At 34.7% G+C, this 17,403-nt stretch overlaps 1 protein-coding gene across 2 annotated transcripts in view; it reads left to right on the top strand.

The window, feature by feature from the left end:
• LAMA2 (laminin subunit alpha 2) overlaps positions 1-17,403 on the top strand; it is a 606,210-nt gene that overhangs the window by 256,177 nt on the left and 332,630 nt on the right. For both annotated transcript variants that reach the window (XM_053222255.1, XM_053222254.1), the window contains exon 10: positions 3,294-3,454. In XM_053222255.1, coding sequence (XP_053078230.1) covers positions 3,294-3,454 — 161 coding nt within the window. The remainder of the gene's footprint in view (positions 1-3,293; positions 3,455-17,403) is intronic.

The following is a 17,403-nucleotide window of genomic DNA, read 5'->3' as shown; positions in this document are numbered from 1 at the left end:
TGCAGTGGTAATTCATCATAAATACTCTTATGAAAATGTGTTAACTTCACATAATGAGTTTTTCCCCAAACCACTGAGGATTTCTCTGAAATCTGGGTTAAGCACTCAAATAGTACATCATTATCTTGATAACCATAATTTATTTACCCACTCAACTTTATATAGATATTAAGATTGTTTCTAATTTTGTTTATTGTAACCAATGCTTCAGTGAAGATTTTTGTGTATAAATATTTTTCAATTAGGGGTGCCTGGGTGGCTTAGTCAGTTAAGTGTCTGACTCTTGATTTCCACTCACGTCATGATTTCACGGTTTGTGAGTTTGAGCCCTTCATCAGGCTCTGTGCTGATAGCTCAGAGCCTGTTTGTGATTCTCTCTTTCCTCCTTTCTTTCTGTCCCTCCCCTACTTGCACTTTCTCCCTGTCTCTCTCTCGCAAAAATAAATAAACATTAAACAAAATTTTTTTCAATTATTATGAAAACAATACATAGTAAAAATGAGATTTTGATGATAGGGAAGAGAATAAAATAAATAGCAATAGCATCCTCTTCAATTTATTCATCCCCCATCTCATTTACAAATTTAATCACACTGAGACATTTCTTCTACTAAGTTCTTCTGGAAGAACTTATCTTACAAACAATATCTAAATAATATTCTTAGCATTTTCATCACCATTAAATACTGCCTATTGACTCTCCATCTTAAAAGACAAATGTTTTGGGGCACCTGGTTGACTCAGTTAGTTAAGCGTCCGACTTCAGCTCAGGTCATGATCTCATGGTTTGTGAAATTGAGCCCCTCATCGGGCTCTGTGCTGACAGCTCAGAGACTGGAGCCTGCTTCACATTCTGTGTCTCCCTCTCTCTCAGTCCCTTCCCCACTCTCACTCTGTCTTTCTTCCTCTCAAAAATAAATAAACATTACAATTTTTTTTAATTAAAAGAAAAGACAAATATTTCATTTATGCCACCTCCTTCCTTCTCTCCAGTATTCAGACATTTTTTATTATGTATTTCATCTTTGACATCTTTATCATATTACATAAAAGCTTAAATCACTATTTCATGATCCATTAAATTTAAACTAATCTATTTGTTAGCTGTTATTATGTTTTTTTTATGGTTATCTTTGCTAGATTTTGATACCAAGTTTTTACTAGCTTCATAGACTAAATTACATAGCTTTCCACATTTTTAAACTTTGAAAACACTCTGTAAAAACTAACTGGTACCATAACTTTTTGTGGTAATTCTTTGATCATTTGTCCTCTTTTGATATATTTAATTATCTTTAAGGTACTCTTTTTGCCTTATTTTCTTTTTCTTTATTTTTCAAATCTTCCTTCTTTCCTATAGTGGTCATATTGTTTTTTTCTTTTTTTATTATTACATGAATTAAATTTTAATTTGTGTACATTATTTTTCTAAGAATTTATGTAAGCTTAAAAGTTTACTTTAAGCAACTGTTTTTTCTATATCCCATAAACATTGTTAAATTTCTTTCTCACAGCTGTTATATTCTATTTAGAAAATTATTTAGTCTGCAATTGAAGTCTTGATTTTCTCTTTTACCCAAGAGATATAAGGAGAAATATTTATTTATTAACTTTTAGAGTGATTGAATTTTGATTAAGAATCTATTAACATGTTGATGTTTAGAATTAATGTAATACTAATTTATTATGACATATGTTATGAAAGTAGAAGTATTAATTTATGTTAAGAAAACAAGACTGATAATTTCTGCTTTGGGAAATTGAAACTTTCTATAGATTAGTTAATGATAAGCTACAATAGGTATTTATAACCATATGCGTAATTCAACAATAGATTATTCACATTTTTCTATGTCTTTTTTTTTCTAATCCATCTGCAAATATTTGAAGTGGGTAGGTTAATATTCTTAGCCACTGATTTTTGGCCAGTTTCTTTTTGAGCACCCAAATCTTCTGTTGTCGATATATTTTTGTACTTAAAATCAGTGCTTCTATGGTGTATAAATATAACTTAATGTGTTTTTTATTGCATCTTCATCAGTGTAAAATGAGAGCTTGTCCTAATGAATCTATTTTAATTGGATTCTACTTTGGCCATTACTAATACTACAACTGTTTTTACATTTCTGTATGCTTTCCTAATGTAGATTAACATTCTTTCACTTTTAATATTTCTTATCATTTTATGTATCTCTTCTGAACATTACACACACGTAGTTTTTATTTTAATTTTTTAACGTTTTTATTTTATTATTTTTGGGAGACACAGAGAGACAGAGCATGAGCAGGGGAGGGGCTGAGAGAGAAGGAGATACAGAATGTAAAGCAGGCTCCAGGCTCTGAGACATGAGCACAGAGCCCAGTGAGGGATTTAAACTCACAAACCGTGAGATCGTGACCTGAGCCGACGTCGGCCACTTAACCAACAGAGCCATACAGGCGCCCCCGTACACATAGTTTTAATAGCAGCAGTAAGACCGTGAAATTTACACATGGTTGGTGTGTGGGTCTGACAGTCTTTCTGTCCTTCTGTGTGCTTTCACATTGTAACATTTCTTTGCTTGTTCTTCCCCTCCTTTCCTTTTTTGAGTGGGCTATATTTTACTGATTTGCTTTTATATTTTTCCAGATTCTGAAAGTCAGAAACTTGTATTTACTCATCTGTATTTTTCTATTTTCTAATCAAAGACAAGAATAAAAATTGTCCTCTGCATTTCTCTGTTTAAAAAGAAAAAGTAAATTTAAACTGCTTTCATGTCCCTCCTTCCTTACCCTCAAAATGTCTATTCACATGAACCCTCAGTCTTTTTGTTGTTGTTATACTCAGTGATGTCATACTTAGATTATTGTTTTTTTTTTATTTTTGGTTTAAGTATATTTTTGCTCCCCAGACAGTTTCCATCTCATGGTAGTCTGAGTTATGAACCAACAGGTATCACAAGTCACTGCTTATTCTTCATCGAGTGTCCTCAGTCAGTTATGGAAATTAGTCCTTGATCATTGTGACAGTTTTTCTGTGACATTAGTTTTGGTAGATGCTTTGAGATTTTATCTTTTTTTATTATTATTATTCTTAACATCTTCAATGATACCCCAAAATGTTGTGTTAGCGAATTGTAGCCAACTTCTAAGTGAGCCTTATGCCTTTTGATTTTCTCTTTTCTTTACTGATATACATCAGTTTTCTAACGTTTGTGTCAAAATAGAATCTAAACGTTACTATAATTAAAATCTCAGGAACAAGATTATGTATTTGTTTTTGAAGTGTTCATATGTGCCTTATCTTCCCTTAGGTCTGGCACCTGGGTCTTGTCCTTGCAAACCTGGCTTCAGAGGCGTCAGTTGTGATCGATGTGCCAGGGGCTACACTGGCTACCCAGACTGCAAACCCTGTAACTGCAGTGGTGCAGGGAGCGCAAATGAGGACCCTTGTTTTGGACCCTGTAACTGCAAGGTGCGTCATACATTCTGGTAATGTCCACTGTCAAGACAGAAGGTCACTTTCCTTTGCTTCTCTGTTCTTCTGTGTCTGTTGGCATTAAGCAAATTGTAACAACTTCTCCTGTAAACCTCCACTACTTTATATTTGGCACTCGTGTGTCTTTACAACCAGGTTCACTGCTGCAAGGCACCTCCCATTTGTCTAAAAACCTACAAACACATGAAGGCCAGGTCACCTTAAGAATAGGTGACATTTTATAGCTAAACCACTTTTCTCCCATTACCCATCTAGTCTGTTGACTTAAAAATCGACAGCACAACAAATAGCAAACCTGAAAAACTACTGTACATTCAAATATACCATAGCTTTGTATTTAATTTTGAAAATAATTCGTCCAAGGTTGTATTCCAGACTTTTGAGTAATCTTCTGAAGTTTAAACCCAGATTGTCAGCAAATACCATATTCAAATTCTTCTGTTTTATTAGCAAAAATGTAAGAAGCCATAGTGGAATTGATTAAAGCCTCAGTATTTCCTCCCAAGAGTACTTTCAGAAATATGACTTTATTTGTTGTACATACCCCCAGCCTAATAGCTCATCATGTTAATGCCAAGGGATACATTACAGCTACAGCTTATACACATAGAGGAAATGCAGACATGCACAAGTCTAAAATGATAGAATTGATTTCCTTTAGCTATAGCAATCAGTTCCAAAACACTGGAATTAAACAATGTTATCTACATTAGTTTAGAGAATGAAAAATCCATTGAAAATGTTAGAATGTCATACTGATATAAAAATGAATGTTACTCATTTTTTTTTGTTGTTCTCAATCATGGTTGGAACCTTATGAAGAATTTTTATTCATTCATTAGTCTTACCTAGGAAGCTATAAATTGTATGCTTACGTTTGTTGTATGTGTGCATGTGCATGCAAACATTAAAGTATAACACAAGGGGTGCCTGGTTGGCTCAGCTGGTTAAGCATGTAACTTCAGTTCAGGTGATGATCTCACAGTTCATGGGTTCGAGCTCCACATTGGGCTCTGTGCTGACAGCTCGGAGCCCGGAGCCTGCTTCAGATTCTTTGTCTGCCTCTCTCTGTCCCTCTCCCACTCGCACTCTGTCTCTTTCTCTCTCTCTCTTAAAAATAAACAAAAACATTAAAAAAAATGTAAAGTATAACACAAGAAGTAAATATTAGTATTAATGTGACATGCATATTTATTGGGACAATAATGTTTGAAATAGCAAGCTAAATATTATAATAGTTGCATAATTGGTATACATCATCGGTAATTTAGGTGCCTTTCTTGACTACTTAGACAGTAAAACTCCTGTCTGTGTAAATTGGTAGGAAGTCCATAATCTATGGTAAAAGTTGTCTTGTACTGGAACTAGTAAATTTTCTAGATATAGTACATTTTATTCCAGTATTATTTGAAATGACAAATTAGTATAGACCAATACCATGTAGCAGTCCGTCAGCGATCCCTTGTTTAAGGATACCTCCCTTTTCATCCTGTGTGTCTTTATGGGCAAACCTAAGGGCTTAGTTCATTTCTCTAACACTTACCAAAATGAAGCATGTGTGAATTTTATTTCTTTCACAAAACTCCACAAAGATCTCTAATTTTTATCACTTGTTCAAATGCAGGACAGGCAAAGCTGAGTTTAAAATGGGAGTGAAACCTCCTGAGTCTCTAGGATATAGGAAATCAAACTGGAAAAAGAGAAAGGGAATGCTTTCATACACCCACCCTGCATACACACACCATAGATGCCTGGTGTTTGCAAGGAGAGAGTAACGAGTGAGTGAGGGACGCAGAACTCCAGAGAGCCCCCGGAGCTGCTGCGGGCCCTCTGCCTGCCCTCTGCCTGCCCTCTGCCTGCCTGTCTTGTAGAGCGATTACAATCCTCGTTAAGAAAAATGCCTCCTACAGAGACACTGGAAGCTTTACACAGACATTAAAATACAACAATAGGATCACCTGGGTGGCTCAGTCTGTTAATTGTCCTGACTTTGACTCAAGTCACGAACTCACAGTTTTTGAGTTCAAGCTCCTCATTGGGCTCTCTGCTGTCAGCTCAGAGCCCACTGCAGATCCTCTGTCTCCCTAACTCTCTCTCTCCACCCCTCTCTACCCTCCCTTGTCCTCTCTATCTCTCTCTCAAAAAAAATCATTAAAAAACAGCAACTACTGGGGCGCCTGGGTGGCTCAGTCGGTTAAGCAGCCGACTTTGGCTCAGGTCATGATCTCGCGGTATGGGAATTCGAGCCCACGTCGGGCTCTGTGCTGACAGCTCAGAGCCTGGAGCCTGTTTCAGATTCTGTGTCTCCCTCTCCCTGACCCTGTTCATGCTCTGTCTCTCCCTGTCTCAAAAATAAATAAAACGTTAAAAAAGAAATAAAAAAAAACCCAACCACTATATATAGCAATTAAGAAAACATAAGCGAATGAACAATTAAGTGAATAGCATCATTACACGAGTTGCCTTTCAACTGCGTGGTACTTCAAATGGATGATTATAAGCTCTTATAAACTAAATTTTTTAGGGTAAAAACTTGAAAAAAACAGGTTTTAATAGATATCTACATAATTAAAAAAATCACTAATTATATGCATATAGAAAATGAATCATATCATAATATATATGCATGTAATGTGCTATAATTAATTACCTATAGCCCCTTGTTTATAAAAATAATAAATACCCAGTGTTCCAATAAGATACACATATAATTTAAATACTGAACAGATATTTATTAATGTAGAAGGAAATGTGGTAGCTCGTTCTGTTTTACATAAAAATGATTTGATATAGGTGTGTCAGTTGATTAAAACAACATGGATTGATCAAAGTGGCATTTAACAAATAGTACTTTATTGAGCAGCTAAGCTACTGGAGACTTAAATTCAAATAGAATGAGATCTATGCAAGGGCTCATTTCCAAAATGCATATTAACCAGTAAACATATGCACACTTATTCCGTGACACTATTACATGTAATAGTTTTTCATAATTTTTATTAGGAAAAAGTATCATACTTAATGAAATACGTAGATCTTTTAAGAAAGCACTTTGTTATAAGGTCTTAAGTCTAAATATATTTCTATTATAACTTTTAAAACTTCTATTTTTAAGTTTATTTATTTATTTTTGAGAGAGACAGAGAGAGTGAGTGGGGAGGGGCAGAGAGAAAAGGACAGAGAGAATCCCAAGCAGGCTCTGCACTGTCAGCACAGAGCCAGACACGGGGCTTGATCTCACGACTGTGAGATCATGACCTGAATCTTAATAGAGAGTCAGATGCTTAACTGACTAAGCCACCCAGCCTCCCCTATTTCTATTATAACTTTGAAATAGTTAGCACTCTGGTAAAATATCATACTGAGAAAAATGGGCACCACTTCTGGCTTTAAATATAAGTATGCTGGATGAAACAAAGAAAATAAATTTGTAATCATGTTGATTCAGGAAAGAGAGGGAAAGCCCTCGATGTTAGGAATTCTAAGTTCCTAACTTAGGAAGGAAACCTCCCCCTTTAAAGGGAAATCTAAGTTAAGCATAAACCCAAGCAAAGCTGACCAAGGAAGGTCTTAATCCAAAAATGCGGGTTAAAGTTTGGAGTTTGAATGGCCTCTCTGGGAATTGACATTAGGATTGGAATCACAGAGAGAAATTAAAACAGAATTCACTTAAGCTTGGACTCTGGAATTGTCCCCTGACAGTGAAATAGGCGCTAGAAAATTCCACCTGCAAGCTGGAAGTGGCAATAGTAACTTTCTTTTTCCTTTGGGGCTCTAGGTAAAGAAAAATTAGTGTGCGGTGAGGAATCAAACACCCAAACCTGTGTCTTTCATGGGAACAGGGTCAGTTTTATTCTCCCTTTATTCTAAAAATTTTCAACAAGTCAGGTGAGTGGTATCCCCATAAGAAAGAGAGTATAGCCTCACCTGATATTGAGCTCACCATAAAAGCGTGTACTGCACAAAAGGAAAATAACTACAAAATGAAATCAGAAGCCACAAAAGTCAGAATGTTTGTACACTAAGAACTAGAAAGAATCAGATAATCTGAAAGAATGTATAAACATAAGAATATATGAGCATATTTTTATGATTTTTATCATGATTTTTATCTGATAAAAATCATAAAAATATGTGGAAAATACATAATCATAAAAATATGATTCAAACATAAAACAATAAAAAAGAATAGGAAAAAAACAATACAAAATAGGCCACTATATTAACATAAAAGAATAAGCAGCTTTAGAAAAGAAGTCAATATTTACTTCTAGAAATAAAACAGTTTCATATAGTTGAAATTTAAAATTCAGTGAATGGGCTGAGCAAAGGTTTAGAAACTGCTTAATAAAGAATTAGAAATCCAGGCCTGAGGAAATTACCTATAAATTGACATAGAGAGGTAAAGAAATAAAAATATGAGATCCTAAGTGGCATGGCTAATGGAAGGATAAAATTCAACCTAAGTTTAGCAGCAATCACCACAGAAGAGATTATTAGATGAAACAGGGGAGAAAGAATATCCAAGACATTATGGAGAGAAGAATTGTCAAGAGTTAAAGAAAATTATACATTTTCTGTTTGAAGAATATAAAAAAGAAGTTCACCACCAAAGCTCCTAGTAGAAAGCCTGCCTACTGGTCAAGATTGAGTGAAAAAGTGTTAAATATATTAGATATCCTATATTTTTATCATACATATCATATGTACCAGAGACAAATATGTATCTATCCTATGTGCTGGAGACAAATATCAGATTATTGCTTGTGTTTACCATTCACAGCCCAACTTCATTGAAAAAAACTGCTCAATGATGCATATACTTTAGAAAGAAGAATATTCAACCCAGAAGAGAGTTCTACTGGCTTGCAGAATGCAAGAATCAACCTATAAAACACAATAACATTTCTATATATCAGTGATAACTAAATATAAAATGTAATGAAAATATTTAGAAAAGCAGCAAAACCTATATGATACCTAGAAATACATATTTAAAATGGAAATACTTTTTAAGGAGATTATCAAAGAACATAAGATTAAATCTTTATTTGATTTTTTTTAAGATAAAATTTTAAATGGGGAGGTAGCTAATACTATCCAATCCTGGTGAAAATCTGTAGAAATGGAAATGTTTACTACTGCTGTCATTTGGGGAAGTTAGTACTACAACCTTAGGAAGGCAATAGGGCATCTAGTATTGTTAAGATAATGAAGTCCTGTCAGTCACCAACTCCACTGTAGACATTCATGCTAAAGAAACGTGTACAATTTGTAGAAAGAAACAAATGAAAGATGTTCAACATATACCTCCTTGTTATAATAAAAGTTATGGGGTGCCTGGGTGACTCAGTCAGTTAAGCATCCAACTTTGGCTCAGGTCATGATCTCACAGTTCGTGAGTTCAAGCCCTGCGTTGGGCTCTGTACTGACAGCTCAGCGCCTGTAGCCTGCTTCGGATTCTGTGTCTCCCTCTCTTTCTGCCCCTCCCCTGCTCACACTCTGTCTCACTCTCTCTCAAAAATAAATAAACATTTGATTTTTTAAAAAATTTTAAATCAGTAAAAAATGAATTTAATAAATAATAAATTTAATAAATACAAATAAAATTAGAAAAAAATCTAAATATCCACAAATTAGTAAGAAAAATGAAGTGTAATATATTCATAAAATCTGACACAAGAAACAGTTCAAGTGAGTGAAATAGGTTCACATGTCTAAACATTGATTAATTTCGGAAACTTCGGGTAAAGTGAAGAAAACTAATATCATCATGTTATCATTTGTGTAAAGTTGTAAGACATAAAACAATTGTATGTTGAGTGAAAACACACAAATATAAATTTCAGAAGAGTAGTTAACTCTAGAGAAAATGGAAAGGGAACAGGGCAGAAATGAAGTGAGATTCAAATGTGCCTAAGTATTTCTTTAAAAATATATCTGAAGCATACATGAAAAAAATGTTAATATTTTTAACCTCTGGTTGTCATAGATACTTTTCTGGTGCTTTAAAATAATTCCTAATTTAAAATTTCTTTAAGCAAAAGAAAATAAAATCTAATTAGAAAAGAGGTAAATGAAAATTTTAATATATATCAACTACTATCAATTTTACACATAGATTTTCTGTTATATTCTTGCTTAGGGAATGATATTAATGAATAACATCCTCATGAAATATAATGAGGATGTGAAAACAATGAAAATATGAAAACAATGCTAGCTCAAGACATGAAAATAGTTACTAATTTTTATGCATTATTAAAATTTTTGAAATTTCTCTATCTTCTTGTGCATTAAAAGAGGCAAGCATTCTCAGATATATAAGTCACTTGAATGTAAATGCTCTTCGACTTTTGTATTTATTTTAAGTACCACAGGCTAGAAATTGGCTCTTTTGAAGTTTGGTGTCATGTTATCAAAGTCAGTTGGATTTCAGACTCTGATACATAATATAAACTGACCTTGATCCAGGTTGGAACATGTCCTTTTATTTTTATCAAAGTCTTATAATAGAAAGATAAGTAGTGAAGTAAAAGATTAGATATCAAAGTGTGTATTTCATTGTGCTTTGCTTTGGGTTTTTATTGCATTTTCAGTTAAGTCCTTACTGGCCCAAAAGCTTTTGTGATCTGACCTTGGGCTCTCTTCCCAGAATTTTCTTGAGCTTCAGTCACTGTCTCCCAGCCTTGCTTACATTCTTTGAGGCACCAAGCTCTTCCTAACTCTGGAATTTCAGAGTCTATTTAGATGGGTGGGAAAATGTCACACCTGGCCTATCCCTTGGCTTAACTAGGCAATTTTCAAGGCTCGCTTCCCTTTCTTAGCAAAGCTGGGACCCTAGATCTCCCATAGATATCATGCTTCTGCCATAATCACTTGTAACATCTTTGTCTTTCCTTTATGATATCTTCACAACTTGCAATCTATTTAATATCTCACATCTGTTATATATTTTCTTCATCAATCAATAAGAAGCTGACAGTGACTCGTACATAAAAAAGAAGGTAGAAAGGAAACTAAACAATTGTGAAGATTTGAAAATCACTTAAATTGGCTGATTCATATTTCTTAATCTAGAAAATGATAATATTAAATTCTTCTTACCTAGCTCTCAGTCGGTGAAATTATAGCAGTGAAGCCTTGTGCAAGTATAAGGGATCATCATAAATACCTACTCATTACTTTTTCTGTTTATTTGTATTTCTTTTTACAAGTAGAGGTAAGTTCATTCTTTTCCTCTAATTGGATTTTCATGGTGTGTGCTAAGATTTTTAATGGTTTTGTATATTGCTTTTTTCCATTTCTATACAGAAATGATCACCTCATTAACTTGTTAGGCTCGAACCCTGGGCATTTCTACAAAAAGCTTTCAATTTATATATTTGATCCTGAATCTAAACTACAGATGTAAATTTTTTAGCATAAAAAGTTCATACAGGAATTTGTCTCTTACAACAGCCACAGTTAAAGAAATTATGTTAATCAATTTTGTAATATTAAAAGCTGAACTTGTGAAAAGTGAGAATGATTTTCTTTTCTTTTCTCTGTCTCCCTAATCTACCCACTATTTATTATTATTTAGCCACAGAACAATGTACTTAAAGAGTAAGCACTCAACAAATAGTGCTGATTAGCTAATTATCCTTCTTTTGTTAACTTCTTTAAATACTAGGATGCATTAGAATGAAGGGCAAAACAGAGGAAAATCTGTAATTGACTACAAACACCCCCCAAAACAAGCATGACTGCAACATTCCTGAAGCAATTATCACAAAACATAACTTAGTCACTGGAGATCCTCTTGGTAACTTTGTCAATAGAATTCCCAGTTGACTAACAATCACAGTTAAACATGTACTGCTGAAGTTGTACCTAATTTATAAGAAGGCGGCTTTATGACAATGGAGGCAGGGAAGCGATTGTGACTCCATTTCTCTAGAGAGAGGCTGTGTTGAGGAAACTCTAGCAAAAAGAAAATTGGTGTCAACCCAACAGTATCTGACTTTAAGAAAAAAGAACCTTATATGGTTTTACTAATTCAACTATGTTTTCAGAGGAAAAGAGTACCAAAGGAAAAAGGGCAGTTATTATGAATATTTTGTAGGATGGCCACAACATATCTAATTATATACTTGGCTAAATATATTCTGTAGAAATATGTGTCTAAAGCACACTTTTCTCCCTAAAGCGATGAAAATTGGTTCTAAGGGGTTGAAGTACCATTTTCATTTTATGTATACAGGAAACATATTCATACAGTGTATTTGTACATAGAGTGTATCTGTGGACTTAAGATTTCATGGTAGGGATGATTATGAAAAAAAAAAAATGAAAGATGCTCCTTAGGGGCTTGATAATAAAATCTAGGTTGAGAACCACTGGTCTAAAGTGAAATTGCACTTTTTTCTTATTATCACCATATATAAGAGGATAAAACTATTATATGGATTAATTATTTATCATGGAAAAATAATTGACTATTATTGTTATTTAGTTATTTTAATATAACCAATTAGAATAATGGTTTAGAAACCAAGAAAGTAGAATATTTGGTTTTAAGACAATATGGTGATATAAGGGAACATTAATCTCTAGGATGGAAGTCTGGAGCATTCTGGAAATTACCCGTGTCATAGGTTTAGATGTAAAAATGATCAATAAATTTGACTCTAAATAAATAATATATTATACCTTTACTGGATTGACAAGAGCTGTCCGTTTGAATGAATGCTGAGAAAGGATAGATTAGACTCCCTTTTGTTTGAACAGAACAACCTTTAAAAATTTTATGAAATTATATGTTAACTCTTTTCGAAGTTGATTAGTACTAAGGAGTGATAGAATAATAGCTAAAGGGGAGAGAAATCTCATAATGACTAAAAGAGCATTTAGGCTGGAAGTTGCAAACTCACCATCATTAGATATTGAAGATCAATTTCTTTCACACCTGTCTTATTTTTACTTCAGAGGCATAGAGGACTGTAGTGATGAATCCAGTGTCTGACTCAGGGCAAATACTCAGTAACCCTTTTAGGGAAGGGACTTCCTTCTACCTTGTAGTCAACGTGTTTCCCCTTACTCTTACTTCCTTTGCTATAATTCTCCTGAAGGCATTTTTCTATTTCCTCTGGCTTCTCATATAATGCTTTATATGTAGTAGTTCACCTATGATTTGATAATGAGTGAGTAATAATAGCAAATAAGGGAATAGTGAGAAATAATGGATAGAGGTTTTAATAATGCAATATTGACACCATAGTGAATTAAATTGCTCAAGGAATTTACCCATAAAGCAAAAGACTCACTCTCAATCTGAGAATCAAAAATTTAAGTCCTGGACCATTCACATCAAAACAATCTTCCAAAAATGAATCAAGACTACAATCAGGGCTGCTTCATGGATGGCATTGTTGATGAATAACAAAGAAGTTTTGAAAAAGCAATTATGTACCTGGGAACCCATAAAAAGAATTGAGACCCAAACGGTCAAGACTGTATATGTTAGCACGCTAACAGAAGGTGGGGAACTTGTCTCTATGAAGGTTCAATATAAGTCCTGTAACACTATACCTTTGTGTTGGAATTGTGCCCCTTTAAAATATATTAAATATCAAATTGTGATTTCTTCTAGTATTCACTGTTTTGAAGCTTATGTTGTTTTAAAGAAAACTTTGGAAACACAATCCTTAAATAAGACATTACTTAGATATACTCTCTCAAGGGAGATTGGAAAAGGAAAAAGGAAGTAGAACCTAATATAACTAATTAATTCTATACAAGTTGAGACATGACCTGAAAGCAGAGTTCTGATGATCAAAAATATTTTGTCACCAATACTTTGTCTTCCTTCCAGCCTCAAAACGCCCTTTTAATTAGACCATGAGGACACATATATAAGTAGGTACTATATCCACCCTATTTACTATTTACTTTTGGCTTAATATTTATCTGTTGAAGAACCTGAGAACAATCAGAACCAAGCACTTTTCAATCGAATGAATCAAGCTCCATCTGAATAGGAGCTATCACTCACTAAAGAAAAAAATATGGTGTAGACTCAAGACTAAACAAGTAGGAGTCTAGAAACTTAAAGTTGTGGCAATAAGCTGACATGCTGTGCAATCGTAAATAAGGTCTATTCAAATCTTATAGAAATGGATCATTACTTGTGAAGAGGGTTGAAGTGAGCATGAGGGTATAGAATAGGATTAGCTTGAGGACCTGTAAAAAGGTCTAAAATATTTTTGCTTGAAGATTTGTCACAATAAACAAAAGAAACTATTACTTTGGGTAACGTGTTTTTACAGGTATAATCACCCTATTATTTTTACCACAGTGTGTTGGGGCTTCCCAAGACCACACTCATTTTCAATGATTCACTAGAAGGACTCACAGGATTCTGAAAAGTTGTTACACTCATGGTAATGGTTTTTTACAATAAAAGAATATTGATTAAAATCAGCAAGGACAAAGGAGCATAGGGAAGAGTCTAGAAGTCACCAAGTGCAAATTTCCAGTTATCCTTCCCAGTTGCATCATACAGAGAGTATTTCTCCCAGCAACAATGTACGACAACACTTAGGAAGTATTCCCAACCAAGGAAACTCACCCAAGTCTTCCTGTTCAGGGTTTTTATTGGGAGGTCAATTACACAGATAATGGAGCACTCATATGACTGACCAGTCTCCAGTACTCCTGTGTACAGTGTAGCTCATGGCGTCTGGTGGACAAAACCAGGCATTCACCATAAATTGCATTGTGAGCTAATAAAGGTGGTGCAGGGTTCCAGGCAAACAACAGAAGACATTCACCATGAATCAATTATTAGCATAAATTATCTGGTGTGACCCCTGGTCCCGGGTATATAAAGCTATTTTTATCACACAGAATATTACAAGAGCTTATAGGTTGTCTTCCAGGAGCTGGTCAAGGGACAGTCTTTTCAGTTCAGTATCTTCAGGGTTTGAGCACTCCAAATGTATTGAATTAACCCTTTACTGCACCATGAGAGAGTTCTTTGTACCAGTGTTTCCCGTTTCATAGCCATTTTGCCAGTTCTTGCCAACTTAAGTGCCTCAGGTATAGTTCTGGTAATTTACCTCCTGCTGAATAACTTAATTCCTAAGGGAAAAGATCCCTATCTCTTCAGGAGTAGCCTTAAAAGTTCATTGTATGCAGGCAGGGACACTGGAAGCCAAGTCCCCAACCAGTGCTTTGCATCCAGAAATATTCAGTATTTTTTTATGTTTATTTTTGAGAGAGAGAGAGAGACAGAGTGCAAGTGGGGGAGGGGTAGAGAGACAGAGACACAGAATCTGAAGTAGGCTCCAGGCTCTTAGCTGTGAGCACAAACAGAACCTGATGTGGGGCTTGATCTCAAGAATTGTGAAATCATGACCTGAGCCACAATCAGAGGCTTAACCGATGGAACCACCTAGGCACCCCCAGTATGTTTGTTCTGAAAGCATAAATGATGAATGAACCTTCTACTCTTTGAATTATTTATTGTTTCCAATATCATTGCTAACATGGGTCTCTCATTTTATCTCCTCCAATAGGTTGAATTTTTAAACCATGCTTCAAAATTCAGGTCAAATTTCACTCCTGCCACAAAGCGTCCTCAAGCCTCATGGCACAATTAATCCCTCCTTCTGTGTTCCCATAATTTAATTGATTAATGAGTTGCATGATCCTATTCTGCCTTGCTTTCTGGTGGATTGTAAATGTATCATTTTACTCAGCTCTAGATGTTGGCTGAGAGGGCAGAGAGGGCAGGAGCCAAACCATAAGAGACTCTTAAAAACTGAGAATAAACTGAGGGTTGATGGGGGGTGGGAGGGAGGGGAGGGTGGGTGATGGGCATTGAGGAGGGCACCTGTTGGAAGGGACACTGGGTGTTATATGGAAACCAATTTGGCAATAAATTGCATATTAAAATAAATAAAGACAGATACCTTGACCTATCCATCTTTATAGTCTCTAGAATCCCTACTCTAATGTGTTGCTTCTGGTTATTCATAAATTAATATTGAAACTATTTAATCATATTTTTCAAGGTTATTTTACCAGGTTAAATAGAAATCAGGAATATGTAACTAATGTCTGAAAATTTCAAATTGTCGATCTCAGTCTGAATCTCAGAGAAGTAGTTGTACAAGCTTTCAAATTAGAGTAAACGAAAAGTAGATTAGACCAAGTGCACGAGAACACAGTGCACAGAACAGCTGCACTGTGTCCTCAATGGGATAAGCTAAATTATAATTATAGTGATATTTCATCTTTCCTGCCTGTGTACTCTTCTGAAGAGTCTCCCAGCTTCAGGGCTTTGGGGACTTATTTGTCACTACAGGTCTGAAATTAGTTTGATTAGTTTTGCTGACATTTATTATCTCAAAATATCTGAAATCTACCTTAGTAGTAAAAACTGGAAAAAATGTCAGTAGCAATGATTTCAATTTGTGTATATATCAAGACGTTGAAATTTGACATGTGAACACAGGCCATGAGACACCCCTTTGTTTAGGTTCCCAGGAATATAGAAGTGATTGTGGTCCCAAGTGGGTCATAAAAATTAACAGTCAAAAAGTGACTTTCAAATGCATTGTTCTCTTGGATACAAGGAGAACTACTTTATTTGTTTATTCTTACAAAGTTCACTTTTTTCACACTCTTTCTTGACCTCTCTTCTATTTTTTCTCCCATGTTTTCAGATTTTATCAACCCTATCTTCTGCCAAATTTGGGTTTATTCAAAAATAATTTTATTAAACATCTACTATATGCATAGCACCTTGTGTGAATGAAAAACACAACCACCAAGAGATCATTTAAGTTTAATAAAATTTTATTTAGTTAGTGCTCCGTGTTGTACCATTTTCTGATACTATAAAAATTAGTAGGATAAGGTTTCTACCTCTGAATAGATTATGGTATACAACTGAAGTGAACAATCCTGGAAGATATAGCTATGCTTTTTTGGTGGTTATCATAGAGCAATGTATAAAGGGCTATGGGAACACAGTTGAGAGAGAAGACCTCTAATGAGAAGAAGCTTCAGAATTAAGGTAATGAGGGAATTCAAGAAGAGGAAAGATATGGAGCCAATGCAGGTGTAAAGGATACTGAGAATATGTTTCTTAGAAAGCAAGGAGCCTTTATTTAGAAGTTATTAGTCAAGATTAACTGTTCTTTTCATTGAGAAACTACAGCTTTCCCCATTTTTCATCAGATAATCAGCTTTCTCTGGCCCGAGTCCACAGTAGAGAGGCCCATCTATACACAAAAAAATTTTTCAGGATATTGGGACTAGAATTAATGATACCAATCTGAGCAGTCACTGAACGAGATTCATTTTTCCCCACAATATTACTATATGATTAACTGGCTACTCCAATGCATTAAGGGAAACACTGTGAAAATTAACCAAGCAAAACTTTCCTCTTTTTCTGCTTAGTCCCATCAAGGGAATCTATGGCCATTCACCCCAGTTTCTCTCCTTGCCAGGTTCTTATGCTTGCCTCAAATATATGAATTTTTACTATGTAACGTAGAAAGGGTTTTGCCATCTGTATAATATCAACAGTCTGTCATACATCCATTAGTTTAATTCTCTAATTTTATCATATATCATGTGTTCTAAGCAGAAGTAGTTCAACAACAGAGAAAGGTGAACCAGACTGACTCCATTTTAGTCAGTATGGCTTGCTGTTTGTATTTATAGTGGTATTTAATCCACACTCTTGACATACGTGAAGAACAAAATTGGAGCTTTTACTACAACAGATTAGTATCCAATATCCCTTCCCATCAGTGTGGTTCGAAAAGATATAGCTTAATAAGGAGCTTTTGAGTAGATTTTTTAAAATATCATTATACTTTAAATTCGGTTGAGAGGTCAAATGAAAAATACACAGCGTATCTTCC

This window comes from Acinonyx jubatus, chromosome B2 (assembly GCF_027475565.1).
Source record: "Acinonyx jubatus isolate Ajub_Pintada_27869175 chromosome B2, VMU_Ajub_asm_v1.0, whole genome shotgun sequence".
Taxonomy (NCBI): domain Eukaryota; kingdom Metazoa; phylum Chordata; class Mammalia; order Carnivora; family Felidae; genus Acinonyx; species Acinonyx jubatus.
The sequence above is the reverse complement of the archived record's forward strand: the minus strand, read 5'-3'. Positions and strand labels throughout refer to the sequence as shown.